General features: G+C 38.5%; 1 protein-coding gene across 4 annotated transcripts; it reads left to right on the top strand.

Moving 5' to 3' along the window:
- The first annotated feature begins 1230 nt into the window (after positions 1-1230).
- On the top strand, positions 1231-19112 carry REDIC1 (regulator of DNA class I crossover intermediates 1). 4 transcript variants are annotated; one of them, XM_066989846.1, is made up of 13 exons: positions 1231-1368; positions 3601-3640; positions 5354-5489; positions 6217-6349; positions 7130-7196; positions 8976-9176; positions 11574-11680; positions 14300-14829; positions 15056-15128; positions 15822-15879; positions 16414-16480; positions 17566-17660; positions 18237-19112. In XM_066989846.1, the coding sequence occupies exons 3-13, from the start codon at positions 5387-5389 to the stop codon at positions 18855-18857; spliced, it is 2055 nt and encodes a 684-aa protein (XP_066845947.1). In that variant the 5' UTR covers positions 1231-1368; positions 3601-3640; positions 5354-5386; the 3' UTR covers positions 18858-19112. The 4 variants fall into 4 exon arrangements, with proteins under 4 accessions (XP_066845947.1, XP_066845946.1, XP_047924530.2 ...); XM_066989845.1 differs by lacking the exon at positions 1231-1368 and adding an exon at positions 1378-1756 and having other exon boundaries at positions 9099-9176; XM_048068573.2 differs by lacking the exon at positions 1231-1368 and adding an exon at positions 1378-1756 and having other exon boundaries at positions 17578-17660.

Below are 19112 nucleotides of genomic sequence, written 5' to 3'. Positions count from 1 at the left end.
AGGAAATCTTCAAGGGTCTTTTCTTCTTAATACTTCAGTTCCTGAAACACTGAGGAACTCTACTTGTTCTCTATTCACTTCCCAGAGAAGTTGTTAAGCTCCATGAACCTCATTATCATGACCTTTTAAAAATGAAAAATAATGTCCTGCAGTTTTTTGAAAGTATTGCATCACTTCCAAACTCAATCAACTCTTGAAATTTTCAAATGTTGACAGTCAAGGTGCAATGTTTAGTCATATGTGTCTCAGGTCTTATTTCACAGTTTACTTTGCCTTCAATGAAGAAAGAATTCTTTGTTTTATAACCATTCTAATTATTTTTTTAGCTTTATCTGCAGAAATTAATTTCAGAAGTGGAAGATTTCTTGCATTAAAATATAAATATCTGAAGCTGCCACATCACTTTTCCTGGATTCTACTGCTGTTGCCTACCAGATTCATTAAATCACACAGAAAGAAAAGTGCAGTGCTTTCCTTTAAATCCAGATTATGCTGTGGAAGAATAAAAGTAAGGGTAGTACAGAAAATATCAATAGTATGTTAGAAAAACAAACATAAAAGGGATTTGATTATGTCACACCTGAAACTGCCTTTTAGAAATAGTATTAACAAATTAAATATTTACACTAGGTGAAAATACAAACAAAATAGAAAGGATTATTTCAAGTAATCAAATGAGTTTAATATTTCAGTGTCATCTGTCATAGTAGCTGTAGAGTTGTGCATACAGGCAAACACTACAGATGTATATTTTACACTGAAAATTTTAATGTAGTAGTGCTACAAGAAAAAAAAAAAGCACATTAATCATAAATATCTGGGATATCACAACAAACAAAAAACATTCTGTCCAATAACTTTATTCAGTTTAATTGGCAATACGTTAAAGAAGTAGAAGACATTTTCATTTTTCTAATCTTATAGCCATGGGTTCTATAAACACTCTTGTCAAAATTAAAAGAAAGAAAAGACTTGGGTCATATTTAATAGTAGGCTCCTTAAATCTCTCTGAGCACTCCACACATTGTTGTACCAATGGCTATCCAGCATTGACACCTCAAAAACGTTAGGCTGAAGATACCTCAGCAAAGGGACACCTTAGGAAAATATTTATATAAAATTGTAATGGTTGTTTTGTAAGGGGCAGCAAATTGCTTCAAGGACGAGGGTGCCTGCTAGTAGCAAATACTCACTGATTCCCCCATTGCCCCCAAAATACCTGAGGAAGGGCAGGGCGGTAAGACGAGTGCTTACCTCTTGCCCTACAGATGATGCCAATTGTAGCTGTGGCACCACAAGCTAGGCCTGCAAGACAAAACATCAGCAGCTGTGTAACCCCCTCCAGCAGCTGTGAATTTGATGCACATGGTACGGTGAGAGGATTGTGACTCCCCTACAAAGGGGCAACAGTTTCTGTCAGCGGCCTGTATGGAAATGGAAGTGGTAGAGGAATGGGGTCCGTGGTAGAGGAATGGTGGCGGCAGCCAGAGCTCATCCCTGTCCTTCTCCTGCTGCTGTCTGTCCCTGTGGCACCCTCTCCCTCCTCTCCATTGGCACTGGGCAGCCTGAGAGCATGGAAAGCGGCCGCCCTGTTGCTGCCGGGCAGGAGGCCGCTGCCGGCGGGCCCTGCGCACCCAGGCGGGCGGCACACTGTCCCTGTGGGGGCCACAGCCTGCCCGCCCCATCCCCAGCACTGCGCAGAGCAGCCTCTTCTGCTTCCTCTGTGGCTGAAAATGAACTGGGTCGGTGGCAGCCGGTGAGTGAAATTTCAAGAGCTGCCAGAAATGGCTCCCTTTGGAGAAATGGAGCTCTGTGTTTCAGGCCCAGTGTCTCCTCAGAGACCCACAGGGCCATGGGGTGTGTGGCAGACCCTGTGCCCCCTCACAGATTGGGCATTTTTCAGAATCACTGAAATATTAAAATAATCACCAATAGACTGGTAACATTAAAAAACAAGTATATTCAGTTATTGAATAAATATTCAGTTTCATTGGGTGCCAAACCACCCGCCTATCTATTAGAAATTTAAACCCCACAGGTTTTGGCAGCATTTGAAAGTAGCTTTGCTAAACACCATTTTGTAGTCATCCCGACAGTATATGCAGAATCAAACTAAAATAAGGCTTTACGTATCTGGAACTCTTTCCAGAAAAATGAAGTTTCTGAAAGCTGCTGGGGCGGGTTGATCTTGGCTGGCCACCAGTGCCCACCACACGTTCCTCTCACTCGCCCTCCTCAGCTGGATGGGGGGAGAAAATCCAATGGAAAAAACTTGTGGGTTGAGATAACAGCAGTTTAAGGAAAGAAAAGGAAAGGCTGTATATGGAAGCAAAAGGAAAACTAATATTCTCTACTTCCCATCAGCAGACAATGTCCAGCCACTTCCTGGGGAGCAGGGCCTCAGCACAAGTAGCAGTTGCTTTGGAAGACAAATGCCTTCATAACCAATGTCCCCTCACTCATCCTTTCTCAGACCTCTTATTGACACCATACGGCATGGTCAGTTTGGGTCAGCTGTCCCAGCTGTGTCCCCTCCCCACCTGTTGACCCCCTGAAGACTACAGTCTTTGGGTTGGAGGGACAGCCCCGGTGCGGGGCCAGCACCGCTCAGCAGTGGCCAAAACACTGGTACGGCATCGATGCTGACCTTGCTACAGGTGCAGAGCACAGCACGGCATGTGCTGCGGGGAAGAAACTTAATTCCACCCCAGCCAGAGCCACTAGAGCTGCCTATGTGAGGCAGTTCATATATTTTGATGCACATATAATATACATATATGTTATGCACATGTTCAGAGTGGGTGTGTGTCCCTTCCAACTCAGGATACTCTATTCTGTGAGTGTTATATCTTCAGGCACAGTATGAAAAGAAAAACAAAAGAAAAAAGAATGTAATTCCAAGGAGATAGTCCATATTTCTAGCTCTCAAATAAAAGTGCTAATCTTATTGACACAAACACTGCAGCTGTATTCACCACGCTCACAATAGTGACCCAGAGCTTATATTTTATGCAGTGTCCTGCAACCAATCAATTTAAAACTATGTTTAACAAGTGATATGTGTAGTTTAAGGTATAACTGTCTCCTATACAGCACAAACAACAGCAGCTCAATAAAACTTGTAGTAACAATCTTTTTTATTTATAATTTATTTTTATTGTGAACAAAATGTTCACAATATGCTGTAAAGTCCTGAAAGGTAGGAAGTTGTGCTGTGCTCCTTTGCTTTCTTTGCTGACGTGGTTTTGTAACTGTGTTGCAGCATGACATAGGAAATTAGAAGAATTAAACATATTGATGTAGATTTCTTATAATGTTTTAAGAAATTAAGAATTGATGATTTCTTGCATTATAGGTTAAATGCCTAAAAGCTTTTCCTTCTGAACGTTCAATAGATTTGATAGCCTTTCCTGAGTAAACCAGGATCAGTCCAAGTTACTTCAACAGAGTTATATTGACTTTACTACCTGAAGGTTTGATCCATTGTAACAGAACAGAATAATTTGTGTCCAAGATTCTTAATAGCAGTGATGTGTAACTCAGGCCATGACTCAAGATTACACTTTTACAATTAAAAGAATAATTATTTGCATCTTTCAGGAGCAGAGTCATATTAAAGCAGGAAAGGAGAAAGCAAAAGGTAATGTAGTAAAAGGTAGCGTAACACTTGTAACGTGTTTGCCTGACTGTGCTTAGCTTTTAGAACAGAAGTAATTTCCTAGGTTTACTACACTGAATTCCAGCAGGAAGAGGAGGGAGTAGGAGAAGGCATGAATGAATACACGAATGTGCCTAATTTAAGTTTTACTGAATTACTTCTGTTACTATATTTTGCTGGTATGTGCTGACACACAGGATTGTTTAAAGCCTCACAATGACGACCACATGGTCAGCTAGCCTAACACATATACACAGCACTTTTTTCTGGGCTACGTAAAAGAACGTTAGGTTCATTGATGTACTTTATTCTGGCACTCACAAAAGTAGGCCAACTTATTTGTATTTTGAATCTGAAAGTGCAATAATAGAATCAAATTTATGTATTTATACCTGGCTTAGCAGAAGACATTTCAAACAGGGAAGGGGAAGAAAACAGTACAAGAAGATAGTTATAACTGTAGTAGAAGTCAGTTTTCTCCTCAGCAGCTGGGAAAAAAGAAAGAGAGAACATTATAAGGAAGCCCACCATCAAAGCTGGTACCATCCAATGCCCAGAGCAGATGGACTGGCATGTATAGGAGGAGGAATAACAGGCTGACGGTATGGAGCCAGTCTCTGAAATGAAAATCCTCCACCCAAGAGACAGTGGGAGCAACCAGCAGATCATTGCCTAGTCTCTTGAAGGCCTGTGAGTACTCAAAATACCTGTTTTCTCAGGGAGTCATTGGCCTAAGCTGCATCATGTACAGCTATGCAATTTGCTTCAGAGTAGGAGAGAAAACAGGAAAGGATCCAAGTAATTTAGTACTAAATTGTTGAACACAATGGTGTTTAGTACTAAATTAGTGAAACCAATGGTAAGTTTGTAATTACTGTTACACAATTAATAATAATTCAGTAATTTAGAGGTAATGGGACACAGAAGGAACATGGATAAATTTAAAGAGTATGGACTCCAAAACAATACGAATTTTGAAGATTTTGAAGTGGTTATTTGTACACAGAGATTGTGGGGTGATTATTAATATTCTTCTATGAAATGGAGATTTTCTTTCCTAAATGGCTATTAGTAGTATTCTAGGGTTATGCAGAATTATCTGCTTGATGTGTGGAAAGTGGTAGTCATAACTCTTTTTGTTTCTTGCAACAGAAGGCATTTCTGAAGTCCAAGCCATAGAGGTTTTTCTTCTTTTCTTTCTCTCTCTCTGTCACAAGACCTTATTTATTGCGTCAAGGAAGACAAGTTTAGAGAACAATACACTGTTTGTGTCAATATAGATGGCCACGTGTATGTAATCGTGCTGATTTATTTGCCCACTCATTTATAAGCTGCCTAAAAACCTCAGGTTTATATATTTTTTTAAAAGACTTTTTCTTTGCAGGATTTTGGTATGTCTTTTATTTTAAAGAAAACGCTTTTAATGATCATACACAGAGGTTGAGGCATGAGTGTTTAAGGACTAAGTTTTTGTCATCAAGAGAACAGTGATTTATTTTGAATATGACTGAATTAAAATAGCAATCTTTTTCAAGTTAATAAAAATAAACTAAATTATAATAGACAGAGTGTGAATTTGGAGAAATTTAATCATTTGTTTTTATTATTAGGAATTATTTCAATATAATTATATATACCGCTAAAGTGTTATGAAGCTTCTGTCAAAACCTTGTTCTCTCTTTTAAAAAAAAAAAGGAATTCTTTGAAAAGAAGAAACTTAAATCAAAGATGAAGCTTCTGGAAACATCATCTCCTAAAAGTTCAGCGGTCAGTTTAGATCTTCTCAATCTATATGTTGTGAACCAAATATCAACCAAAAAAGACAGCACTGGTGAGTTTAGTGTAACAGTGTTCTGACCTCATACTTAACCCAATTAGTTATCCTTTATTATTACTGCTATTATTTCAGTTCTTCTTTTTCCATTGCATTATAACAAATCATATTTAAAAATAAATAAATAAAAAATTGAAATTATAAGTAAGAATGAAAATAATGACTGAATAAAAAATCAGGGCCAAATTCTATTCTCAGGAACCAAATAACCTTGGCTACTACCTATTTCACCGTTAAAGCCTTGCACTCTGATGCACCTTCCTCATTCCATTCACTAATTTTACCCTATAACCATTTATTTTTAATTTTGTCATTAAATGGGTCCATTTATATTCCACTGCCTTATTAATAACTTTTTTTTTTTTTCAATTTGGAATAGTCTGTCAGTTCTACACAAAGTATCTTTCTTAAAATCTGTTATTAAGATTCTAAAAAAATCCCTACAACTTGAGTCCTAACTCTTTTCCTCTGTGAAATATTCATGGACTAGACTGGGGAGCACTTGCTTCCCTATGCTCAGAAATATTAGGAGGTGACTGAGCAGGGCAAGAGAGCCTGTCCATACACCTCAATTGACCATAAATAATTTTATACTATGCTGCCATATAGAAGAGAGCTCTTACATTGCTAGTAATAAAGAAAGAAAGAAAAGAAAAAAAAAAGGGCTTTAAATGGATGGCTTTCTCCAAGTCCAGAGCTGACATTATAAATGTTTTCATTACAGTGAACCTGAAGAAGCCAGTTCACATTGATATCACTGGAGACTTAAAAGCTCCTGTTAGAAGGTACAATCTAGAGCTTCCCAAGTCACCGCTGCATAAACAATATACAGCAAACTTAGACCTCATCCAGAACAGGTACTTGTATAAAACAGGCAGTAGTTAAGCTACAATGAAGTTCTGAAAAAGGTGTTTCATAATACGCTTTCATCTGATTTCTGAAAAAATTAAAAGGAGTTACCATTGCAGTGCAGTGGAAAATAAACCTGATAAGGATCTATTTTTTGTGTATTTATTAACATGAATGGAAGGGTGTCACTTTGGAGGCAACTAGATAACTGGGAGAAGAGGTCTAGGCCAGTACTGTAGCACAGAATTACGAAGAGGAAGACTGATCTGAAACCGATCAATCTCCTGATTATTTGATCAACTGATCTCTTTTAGGCCTATGCTCATGCGTGTCCTGCCTTGAAAGGACTGAAAAAATGTATATTTGGGGTATTAAGTGAGCATAAATATAGTATTCTAAGACAAAGAAGTTTCGTGACGCCTTCTGACATTCCCGTGATATTCCTATTATGAGAGAATAAAGAAACATTTAAATTCAAAACATGAAGCTGAGAGATTTAAATATATATATATGTACGTCTTTACTCGTGTCAGATTGTTCATGCACTAAGTATATCTCACAGAGCAGACTATTCGAACAGCATCTTCCACTTACACCATTTTCCTATCCATTTCAGACACCCTTACGTGACTGATTCACAGACTTTATGGTCAAATCTGCTTAAAATCAAGCCCTTTGTAGACACCTGGAAAAATATTGTTGCATTTCTTTGAAATCAATACTCTAGTTAGGATGCTTTAATCTTACAAATCTCATATTTCATGGGCTGTTTTTATTAATTTTACAAGGTTACACGAGCAAGTATTGGACAGCAGAAGGCAGCATCTCTTAGAGAAGGGAAAATACCAGCATGATGTAAGTTTATTGTTTTCACTGATGTCAAGGTAAAAATATGTACTAATAACTGTATTTTTAAGTGATTTTTCAGTGATCAAATCTCATGAGTACTGAAACATGTGAAGGCTTCCTCCTTAAGGCTACATTAATATGTTATTTGCCAGTCATGTTTTATACTTTTTCCTTCTATTATCTTTCTTCTATTATTCTATTATTTTCTTTTATTCTCACATATATAATGAAAAGCTCAACTTGTTTTAGGCATTTTCCAAAATACTCAAGAATATCTATGCTCTAGCTAGTTGCAAAGGACAGAAATTATGGGAAAGTGACTGAGGCCAAGATTAGGTAAATTAAAAACAATATGCATAACGTAAATTGATGAAATGTGAAAAGTATATGCAGAAGTGAGTCTTTAAGAGAAACTTATGTACAAAACTTATGTACAAGTCTCAGTGGATACAATTGGGAAGTTCACACTGTCATTGAAGTTAAAGTGCATTTTCTATATCAAAAGCAGGATTTTTTAATGATACATTCCAATTCTGTGTGAAAAACAAAGAAAAAAGTTAGAAGATAGTTTAGATTACTCAAGCTTGCTTGATAATATAGCTCCACTGACTCCTGCTGCTTATATCAGAAACGATTCTGAGGAGAGAGCGATTAAAAAAAAAAAAACAAAAAAAAACCCCTCAGTATTGTTCCGTATCTTCTTTGCCTTTTCATGTTGCCAAACCATCTTTTGCTAGAGTGAGAAAGATAGATGTGTTCCTAGTTCCTTTTGAGTGGGGAAGACTTGCTTAGCAGGGGTGAAAATTTATCTGTCTAATGTGTTTCAACCAAGATCACCATGAGGTGCCACTACTTTTTTGGATATCACATTAAGTCAGCCTTCTCTTACTACACTTTTTCCTCTGTTGCTTGAAGATATAGAGGCCATATTTCAAATTCAACATGGCCAGGAATAATGGATCAAAATGACAGCTAAGTTTCTCCCCAGACACTACCAGAATGAAGAGATTTATATCATTTCATCAAAACGCACTGCATGATAATGCAGTGCACACACAGAAATTAATGTATGGATCAAAGAATAAAGGCCAAGTCCTGTATATTGCAAAGAACTGTTTTAAAAAGTTTTATGAGGTAAAGTGTGTCCCATTAAAATAATTATGATATATCTGCTTTATTAAGCAAAAAACGGGGCTATAATATTCATAATTTAGCTTTCTAGAAACAGTCTGGTGGCACAAGGATTTTGTGCAGTTTATGTACAAAGCTTTTGCATTGCATTAGTTTCTTGTATTGTTTTCACTGAATAAACTGGATTACAGGCACTGCTTCCATGTAGCTGTGGTTGCAGAAACATTCAATGATTTTTTTCTTCAAATTTCTCCAGTGCTCTGATGTGCTTGAGATAGCATTGTTGGTCTCACAACATGCTGGAGTTTTCTTCATAGTGGAGTAAAATAATTTTAAATTTTCTACTTAAGAATCAATTCAACAGATCATTTAGCTAAAGCTAAAAATGTATTTATACCCATCTCCCCTCAGGATAACATTTGTGTGTATACTTCAACTTCAGTATGTACTGAAGTGTTTTCCTGAAATAAACCCTTACTACTTTATGTTTTTAATGAAAAAATCGTATCAAAATACATGATTTTTTTTTTCCTGTGAAAGTGGTATATGTGGAAAGAGATGTAAAAGATATAGAAAGGTTTGATCTTTTTGAACTTTATGCTTAGATCAAAATAGTCTTAGATAAATTAAATCTCTTTGCTATCTTTTATCTAGTTACCACAAGTAACAGAACTATCTTATGCTGACTCTAGTATGGAATGTGAAGACAACATAGCAACAGCTTTTAGCACCTGTCCATTGTCCCCTTCTGTTTTTTGGTCCTCTAACTATGCACAGTTTTCAGAAGAAAATTTCAATACAAACCTGATGGGCAACCCTTGGGAAGAGACCTATGAAGATAAGCAGCAAAACCAGGTTTGATTAATATTTTTCTTCTCCTCAGAATTATTTTTAACTAAATTTCATTTATTTGGGGTATAGAATTAGTGTAATGTTGAAGCTAATAACAAACAACAACATTTCTTGTAGGCTAGTGGCAATGATTATTCTGTATACAAATATATTTCTTTTAGTGGTGTGAAACAGCCTCAGTTTGAGCCTGTATTTGCTGAACTCTCAGTATTGCTGATATCTGCAGGAAGGAAGTTAGCCACATACTGCGGCTGTCTTTTGTTTCTGGTTTGTAAAATTGCTTAAAGAAAACTGAAGTACACTACAGTTATAAATACAGCTTTCTTGAATGTACAGTTAGTATAAAAGGGTGTCGTATGATCCCAGGTGATAACCGTGGCCTAAGGAAACAAGAACTTCTATAGCTCTGTCATCAGCAAAAGGAAACCAAAGAAAATGCTGTCCACTGCTAAACAGAATCGATGACCTACTGACAAAGGACACGGAAAAGCCTGAGGCAATAGAGACCTACTTTGCTTCAGTCTTTTCTGGCAAGGTCTGCTCTCTGGCATGTTTTCAAGCCCAGGTTTGGGGAGAGACATACAAAACAGCAGTGAAGCAACAGGTTAAGGAATCCTGAGTAAACTGGACACAAACAAATGCATGGGACTGGACAAGGTGCATCCAATACTAAGGGAGTTGGCTGACATCACTGCAGGGCAGATGCTCATCATCTTTGAAAGACTGTGGTGATCAGGAGATCTTCTCAGCAGCAAAAAATACAAAAAAGCTATGCCCATATGCAAAGAAGACAAGCATGATCCAGGGAAGTTCTAGATCTTCAGCTCACCTGTTACAGAACCAGACCTCCTGGAGGTCATTCAAAGTTGCATGAAGAACAAGAAGGTGACTGAGAACAGTCAGCATACATTTCCCATGGCCATGCTGTGCCTGACAAATCTGATTAACTTCTGTGATGAAATGACTGGCTCTGTGGATAAGGGTCAGCAGTGAATATTATTTACTTTGACTTTAGGAAGGCTTTTGACAAAGTTTACCTTGTGGGATCCTTGTAGCAAAAGTGGGGAGGAATCAACCAGAGGAGTGGATGATAAGTTGGGTAAAAAACTGGCTGTACCATCATGCTCAAAATAATTGCAAAGACAATTATTTTATGTCTAGTTGGCAACTGGCAGGGATGCCCAGGATTTAATAACAAGTCTGATATATTTTCATCAGCAATTTGGATAATGGGACAGAATGCACCCTCAGCATCTCAGCAGGTTCATAAATGACACCAAATTGACAGAGTGGTCATTACAGTTGGAGGGCTGCTGCTCAGAGGGATCTTGACTTGCAGAAGGCCAAAAAAAAAACTCATAAAGTTCAACACAGATAAACAGAACATCCTGCACCTCAGAAGGAATAACTCCACATATCTGTGTAGGTGGGGGACTGACTGAGTAGGCAGCAGCTTCGCAGAGAAAGACCTGAGAGTGCCAGTGGTTAACGAGTTGTACACAAGTCAGCAATGCACCCATGTAGCAATAAAGGCCTTCTACATAAAAGGCTGTAGTAGAAAGAGCATATACAACTGTCAAAGGCAAGTGATTGTTCCCCTCTGAAAAGCATGTGTTAGAAGGCATCTGAAATATTGTGTCCACTCTGGGCACTCTTAGCCCAAGAGAGAGATCAAACTGGAGGAAGACCAACGGAGGGTCACAAAAATTGCTAGTGGATTGGAGCTTATGATAGACATGGAGAGACTGAGCAAAGAGGGTTTGTATAGCTTGGGAAAGAGAAAGCTATAAGGGGATGAGGTAGGGAATCAGACTCTGTCTTCCAGAATCTAAATAGAGTTACAGACAGGACAGAGTAAGAGGTGCACAGTGAAATGACAAGAAATAAAAGTCACAAGTTTAAATGATGGAAATTCTGCTTGTATAGTAAAAAGTGTTGTCACAAAAGTAGCTAAACACCAAAATAGGTCATCTAAGGAGGCTGCGGAGTCTCAGTCCTGAACAATCCTGAGCAATCTGGACTAGCCTTGAAGCTGGCCCTGCTTTGAGCAGGAGGTTGGATTAGACACCTCTTGAGATCCCTTCCACACAACAGCATTCTGTGATTCTGTGACCTTCGGTGGAATGTCAGCTCTTTCCAGTCTATCCAGCTTGTCGATATTATGGGAGCATGGAATGCTTAAAAGGGCATTTTGCATGCTAGCAGTGACATGTGCATACAGAAAAGTATGAATTGTATGGAACTCAGTTGGGCTGTAATGTTTTAGCCTTTACTGTAAAGATAAAAAGAAGTAAAAACAGTTGGAAATCATGTATATTGTTTGCAAACACAACTTTAAAGTTTAAAACGCTATAACTATTCTATAAATTCAGGGTTTGACAGTTTTGATCATTTTCTCAGCCAGGAATTATTTCGGATCAAGACCCTTGGCTTTCAAAACACCCAAGCCAGTGTATTTTAAGAAAGTCTGATACAGTGCCTCTGGAGCTGTTCAAGCCAGTGCACAGGTAGGCAGTGATTTGATATTAGAGAGAGCAAAAATCACAGTAAAGTAAGTAAGGGCAATACCTGCAACTTATTGTTACTTGATTTTTCACAGATTTGTAGTGCTTTTGAAATAGAAATTAAAGTTAAATGAGAAGACTGAACATACAAAGCTGTTTAAATTTGCAGAGAGGCAGCAAACTGTGATTTTGGTAGGTTCTTGGAACCATGGTCTGTTTTTTGCAATATTGCAAACAGAATGGTATTTCTCAATTCATCCACAAGCATGGATTCACTGACAGGCCAAGGGGAGGGTCACTGCTGCCACTCTCATTAGTTCTGGGCACTGTTGCAAGCACTTTTCTGATGACCTTGATGTTGTAGCAATTGAGCAACTTCTCCACCTCCATTGTTTATATTTGGGATTCCAGGAGCAAAAACATTTATTCTTCTTCTCTTTTATATGTGATTCTACTATCTATAGCTTTTTTTTTTTTTTTTTTTTTTTTTTTTTTTAGAATTGATTCAAGAATACTTTCATGAGAAATGCACTTTGTTTCTAAAAGAACAGGCAGAAACCTAGGATTGCTTTCTCTTTACATTTGCTGATTAAAAATCTTTTAATCACAGAGGGTTTAGGGCCAGAGTCATTTGTACTGAACAGCATTTCACTGAACAGTTTCTTTCTAGGTGTTATTTCCTTATATCTAGGGATCTTACAGGGCTAACTTTCCTTTATTCTTTCTATTCTGTTAGTCTGTTGTCTGTGAAAGTTCATGTCAGTCTCTGGAGAGAGCCATAAAAAGACCATACACTATTCTGCAGTTCCTGAAGTACCTGCACTCTGTTTACCTGGGGGGTCAAGGCACTGGGTAGCCCACTGACCGCGATACCTTGATGGACACAGCAGCCTCCAGTCTTAGCCAACATAACTTTCTCACTTTTCCTAGCTCCTCCTAGCTTTCTGCAGCAAAATTTAAAGTTAGGATAATGCTCACCTTGCTGTATATCTTCGTGACTTCCTGATGAATACCTTGATGTTAAAGCCGTACATAATCTTATCTTGCCTACGTCTCCCTTTTCATTTCTCCACAGGCCCTCAGGTCTGCACTCCCCTTAGTCATGGCACCTCTCACAGTCCTCCACCCACTCATGGCTCACTGACAATGTGAAATCTCCTTTCCGACAGCTCTTCAGCTCCATTTCTGTGTGCTTTCCTTGTTTTGTTTTCACTCATTATATCCATAAATTCTTTTACCTTAGTAGCTGTCAACTCTCCTGGGAAGGACGTATCTTTCACAGGATGTGAAAAGCATAAACTTGTACAATCATTTAACATAATTGTAGCATACTGATGATGGAATCGATGTGCATACATCTGAGAGCTGTGACCCCTCAAGTTCATTAAATATTAACTAAAAATTGTAGGTGTCTTGTAAAAATAAGTCTTTCACTCTGAGTAGTGCTTAGCCATTTCCTCATCTATTATCTTTTACTTAGCATTACAAAATGTTCAGCTGGAATTGCTCCACAAAAAGTTTTTACCTTCCTCAGTGGTATCCAACTTTCTCTAGATACAAACCATATTATATTTAGTCTTTTAAAACTGATGCATGGGTACTTTCTCTCTTAAGTTCTCTAGGATCTTTTTCCAGTTCCAAGTATTTTCTGATCAAGACATTACAGATTTTTTTTAAAAAGTTTTTACTTTACCACATTTCAATTTTCAAGTTCCACTGATAGCATTGTCTTTTTATTATTATTTTTGTTTTATTTTAATAAAAGGCATGTTTTGAATGTCCATGGCCATTTCTGCTAATTCTCTGCATATATAAATCTCTTAACTCTTCCCTCAGATTTTCTGAAATGTCAGTCAAGAGATTAAACCTAGAAAGAAGTGGAAATTTTTAAATTAATATCCAAATAAGTGAAAGTGTGATAGCTTTTGCACTAATGATAAACATGATAGCATCCTTCAAAACCACTACTACCAGAAGTGGGGGAGGGAAGTATGGGCAAAACAAAATGTCTGACTGGCCTCCTGACTGTAGAGTAGAAAACCTCTGTGCTTAATTACGATTACTGACCTCAATTACAAAAAAAAAGTCATCTTGCTGAAGAGACCAGGAATTAAAAAAATGCTCAGATCTTGTAATGGGCTTTCAGTACAAGAGTGAACTGTAGCCCTGAAGAATAAACTTTTTATGAACTGAAGAAGCTGTCTACATCTTCTTTTTCTTCCTTTCTTTTTTTTTTTTCTTTTTTTTTTTTCTTTTTTTTTTTTTTTTTTTTTGATACAGAGTGGACTTCTTTGGTCAGCTGAGTGGAGCAGCAGTGACATACTGTGGCTGATTTTATAAATCACAATCACAGTTTCCTACTCGAGGATATGCTCCATGTCTTGGCACATTTGGAGAAATCATGAAACAGAACTCTGTTTAAATCAGCCTTACTATAACGTGGAGATAAAATACAGGCACTCTTTCAGTGGAAATAACATACACTCACGACAGAAGCAAGTGTGTTGAGAAGCAAAGTCTGATTTTTTTTTATCGAGTCGATCATTTGTAGTGTTAGCAGTTAGTATTTTGCTAATTTATATACTGAGCAAGCTGTGTTTTTTTAATTCCCTTCCCCCAAAGGCTGGACTATATGAATTCTGCCAGGAAAAATCCGGTGATAATGACCAGTAAAGAATTAGAAAACAGTGAAGGAATAAAAGAACCATTGTTTGGTGTCGTGAAAGAAACCACAGAACGGAAAGCTCCCCAACATGAAAGTGATTGTCCCTTTCTGGCACTGTTTGAAGATGAGAGCCAATCAATCCATAATAATTCTTCCACAAGACATTTTAATCCTTTTGTTAACCAAAGCAGTACTGCCAATTTTTTCATTGATCTTGAAGACAGAAATCAAATGACCAACAGAGATTATACGTACGATACTGGAGAGGCTCATCCTGCAATTAAAGCGCAAAACAAATCCATAGACAGACACCTGAAAGGCATTTTCACAGCTCCAGAACAGGTTTTGTGTAAAAATAACAATGCATCACTTGCAAGCTACCAGAAAGGCAGCTTTCATAAAACCCACCTGCAGGACTGTCATGAGGGACAGCACTACTTCGTGCCATCTGGAAACAAAGAAAAGCCTTCAATACTCGAAAAAAGTGGTGAGTGTCAGCATTTTAGGGACATAAGTTCTACGTTTTATTCTTCTTTTAGACACATTTTTTTTAAACAGAGGTGTGTCTGCTCTGGCCTAAAACACGTTATGAATCTTTGTGGTGCAGCAATTTAATTTTAAATCAATTATTGTTAGAAATTGACAGAAGTAGATATTTTCAAACTGTATTTATGCTACTGCATTTTTAAAACAAGATTTACTTTTGATTTTAGAGACATTTGCTTATTATCGTGATCAGCAGATTAACTTAAAGGAGAATGTGCAGAACTATTCAATAAACAAAAGGTGAGTGCAGTAAAAATAGTCCATCTATTAACTAGTGACAACTGCAGACACCTTGCTGAATTGCAGAAACCCTGGCTAAGAGGACCTGAAGGCAAAATTCTATACAATATTACTGAAGGCCTAGTCCAGTGAAAATAATAGTGAGTAATGTGAATAAACTTACGTGCATGTAAGCCCTTTGTACATCTGTCTGTAATAGCTAAAGAGGAAGATTCCCCGCAGTCAAACTGTTGTTGTGATTTTGTTCTCTAAAAGACCTTGTCTCCTTTCACTGACTACAAAGGAAATTAGTGTCTTCTCTGGGCCAAAGTTAACATGTATGAGTGCCCCACGTTTTTCATCAAGATAGTTTTGTCACAGACTGATGTATAACAAAGCAGTGCTGTCTTCAGTCAACTCATAATATAGTTTGTATTTCAACATAAGTGAAATTTGTTAAAAACAAACAAACAAAAAAAAAAAAAACAACCAACCAACCAACCACCAACAACAAAAAAAAACAATAGTTTCTTGGCGTTAAATCTCAGGTTCATAAATTAATTGAATTATCTCAGTAGTGGGAAACATTTCATGAGTACTGAAGACAAAACAAAAATTGCATGCAAAAAAGTCAGCAGTAGTGACTTTATTTCAGAAAGCAAGTAAAAGTACGGGGAAATCACTTATCAGAGAACTCATGTTTGCATCCCTCAGAGATGAGCCTGTGAAAGAAGCAGTCTGGAAACAGAATCAGCTCTTTGAATTTGAAGAGGTAACCTTTTAAATATATATATTTTTTTTGGTGTTACCTACTACTGAAGTGTTTGCACCATTCATTTGGGGTGAAGAAGGAATATCCACAACAGTTAGAAACTGAATTTAGCTTCTCTGAATTAACTTGGAATCTTCCTGTCCTTCATGCTTTATATGAGGAGTACAGAAATAACAGCTTCTAGTTAAGTGGTTCAGCTAGTCCTTTCAGGTCCATAATTCACATGGTTTGATTCACACCTAAGCTGATGCCTGAAATGCAGTATATAAATTACTCTTTACCCTAAGGTCTGACTCTGTGGCAGGGTACAGAGGTTATATGCAGGATACTTCAGCATTATAGTGGAGCCCTATGCCATCACACATATAAAATCTCCTGTAGATATTTTGTCTGTAGAAGTCGCTCAGGTGCATATGGTATTGCTCAGGTTTTTTTGCAGTGAGTCCTTTATGTAATAGAGAAACAGAAAGTTCCTCACCTGACCTGAGGTGCTGAACCAGCTGAGCCCTCACTATTAATGCTTGTTTTCAAAAGTTTGCAACAGCACAAGAGGAAGAGTGTAAGTTGGGAGTGAGTTCAAACCTTCACAAGATGAAAAAAGGTTAGTACCATTTACATATTATTAAGTCAAAAATCAGATTTTTCTCTATATATGAGACTGAAACTTATTTTTAAAGCCAGGGAGAAGTGTTTTCATCTTTGTAGGATGTTACATTTGATGAGTGTTCCTATTTTTGATTGATGCAGCACTGTATAAAGACCATTACCAGGTAACTACGTATTAGCTTTTCCTTGAAGAGAGAAATTCAGATGGTGTTCTTTCTGGTGAGTATTATCCACATATTTTTCATTGCCCCATATCCTCCAAATTTGTCCCCTAAACTGAAAAGACAGCTCTAAAAGTAGGGTTAGCTTCGAAATAAATAAATAAATCCATGAGAGAGGTCAGGTGTGTTAATCTGAACATCACAGCTCAAGTTTACAAACATCACCATTTTGTAACAGGGCCAAGTAAATGCCAGTCATTGTCTTTCTTTCTATTCCTGCAGATCTCCATTGGTAGGAAAAAAAAAATCTTGGACAAGTCTCTTATATTATTTAATATGTTCACAAAATGTTTCTTGTTTCATTTTACTGGTCTAGTCTTTACCAATCTTTATTCTCTGCCACCAGACTACGCAGTGCAGTTCAACATATGCACAGGGTGAGGGGAGTCGGCAGAGAGATCCCACACCCTTTTTGCTCCCGCAGTAGCTGTATGGGTCAGCCGTGCTGGCTGTATTTCCGAGCAGAAGACCTCCCAGGGGCCTCCAAGAGAAAAACCTGACCATAAGCCCACATAACTTGTATGGTAGCCAATGTGTGCAGGGTTTTTGCTGCATTCAATCCCTTCCCCTGCTCTGCAGAACCCCTCCTCTTGGGTAGCACGACGCTGCTGCCAGTGCAGATTAGCAGCTTAGCGTTAGCTTTGGGACACCCGTCTCACACATTCTGCTGTGATATGCTGTCTTGAGAGAGGGAGAATCGACTCTTGCCATATCCCAGACTGACCTTGCTAGCACTTTATTCCTGAAATGGTATCTTAAAACTGCTTCAGAAGTAGCAGTTATGCTTAATTCTGCATTCTGTGCTTGGGAGTTGGATGTTCGGGGAATATTTGGTGAGTAACTTTTCCTTCTGTTTGAGCTCAAATTTCAGATGTGGAGTCACCGCTCAGCAGCCCCTCACCCAGCTACTCTCCAAGACAGACAGAAAGCTGTTTCAGCTCTAGTCCTGACATGGTGAGTGCTGCTCCCTGACGAGTTTACAGGGGTTCGTTTGAATGGTATCTGTATGCCTGCGCACATCTAAGGGTGGATGCAGCTGGAATCTTATTTACGGTTTTTGTTTTGTACAAGACAACTTCATATGTGAGCAAAACAAGAAATGATTAGATGTAAATTTTCCTAAGTTTAACAGCCCTGTGGTCTGATCTCTTTACAATACCAGGCCTAGTGGAATTACGATAACACAACTGTGGAAGGATGCTAAGCAAGCTTCTGCTCCCTTCCTTGGTGTGTGGCTGCCTTACTTTAAGTGCCAGTAAGGGAGGAGGATTTGACAGTGTGTGTGTTTTCAGCCATTACTGAACACAAAAAGGCCACACTATATAAATAAAAAAATCTGCATGAGAGGAAAGATCCACCTTACCCACCTTCTTTCCAGCAAAGGCCAGGAGCATGTTCCTGCAGAAAGAACACAAAAATCCAACAGACAGTTCTGGCCTTTCAGTTTATTTCATAATTTAATTGTGAGTTGATTATTAACTTAGTTATTGAACTGTTTTAACAGTTATTCACACAATTCCGTTCATACAGTCTGAAGAGGAAGACACGGCCAAAAAGAAGTATGTGGACAAACGGTGTTTCCAGATAGGCAATGCCAACAACACCTCGGGCTCAGCAAGCAAAGAGACCCCCAAGGCCTCTCACAGGGGATCTGAGCCTCTCCAGCACTGCAGGAGTTTGACCAGGGTGGAAGATAACTATCTTCAGCAGAAACGCGCTAGCTCACGTGCCACAGAGGAGGCAAATAAAGACCACGCTGCCCCAAGTGAGGGCAGCTCCTTACACCAAACCCGTAAAAAAGAGCACGTCCCTGACAGTCCAAGGCGTGATGGTTGGTCACAGACTGAGAGCTGTGCCCCAGCAGCAGGGAAGGCGGATGCTGCCACCCAGTGTGACACCGTGCGGGTGTGCAGCTGCGGGAGCTCCCTCCTCCCCGCCCGCAGCCCCGGGGGGCTCCCTCCTCCCGGCACCGCAGGCACCGCTGGAGGGCACAAAATGCCAGAGCATGAGGCGCCGCAGCCTGCAGGCACAGGCAGCGCGGCAGGGAAGGCAGCGTTTTCTTCTGAAGCCGAGTATCTGAGTTTGGCTGACAGAACAACTCTAGAGGTTCTGAACTACATCGATGTCATGAAGGAGAGAGAAAAGCAGTGACCAAATAGAACGGCATGCAAAGGATACAGAAATAGTACTTTCAAGTTTTGTCTTGTTCGCAGTAGGTTTAATTTAGTTCTCATATCTTGATTTTTCTAGCCTGGCTAGACAAAATAATGTTGCTGTTGCTTATCACTTGTTGTTGTTGCTTATCAGTTACTTACTTTGGATCTCCATCTACCTTCTCTAACTATGGATTTCTATAGATCTCCCAACTGTTAACAATGAATTTTACAATAGCTTATTAAACATAAA

This window comes from Anser cygnoides, chromosome 1 (assembly GCF_040182565.1).
Source record: "Anser cygnoides isolate HZ-2024a breed goose chromosome 1, Taihu_goose_T2T_genome, whole genome shotgun sequence".
NCBI classification, from domain to species: Eukaryota; Metazoa; Chordata; class Aves; order Anseriformes; family Anatidae; genus Anser; species Anser cygnoides.
This window is presented reverse-complemented; position numbering and strand designations above follow the sequence as displayed.

Bases quoted from the DNA above. Each gene is read 5' to 3' on its own strand.
- REDIC1 (XM_066989843.1), top strand. From the start codon at position 1,452: ATGGGGTCCGTGGTAGAGGAATGGTGGCGGCAGCCAGAGCTCATCCCT. The intron at 6,350-7,129 runs GTACTTGTATAA...TAATTTTACAAG, and splicing joins TTAGACCTCATCCAGAACAG to GTTACACGAGCAAGTATTGG. The intron at 17,661-18,236 runs GTGAGTGCTGCT...CCGTTCATACAG, and splicing joins TCAGCTCTAGTCCTGACATG to TCTGAAGAGGAAGACACGGC.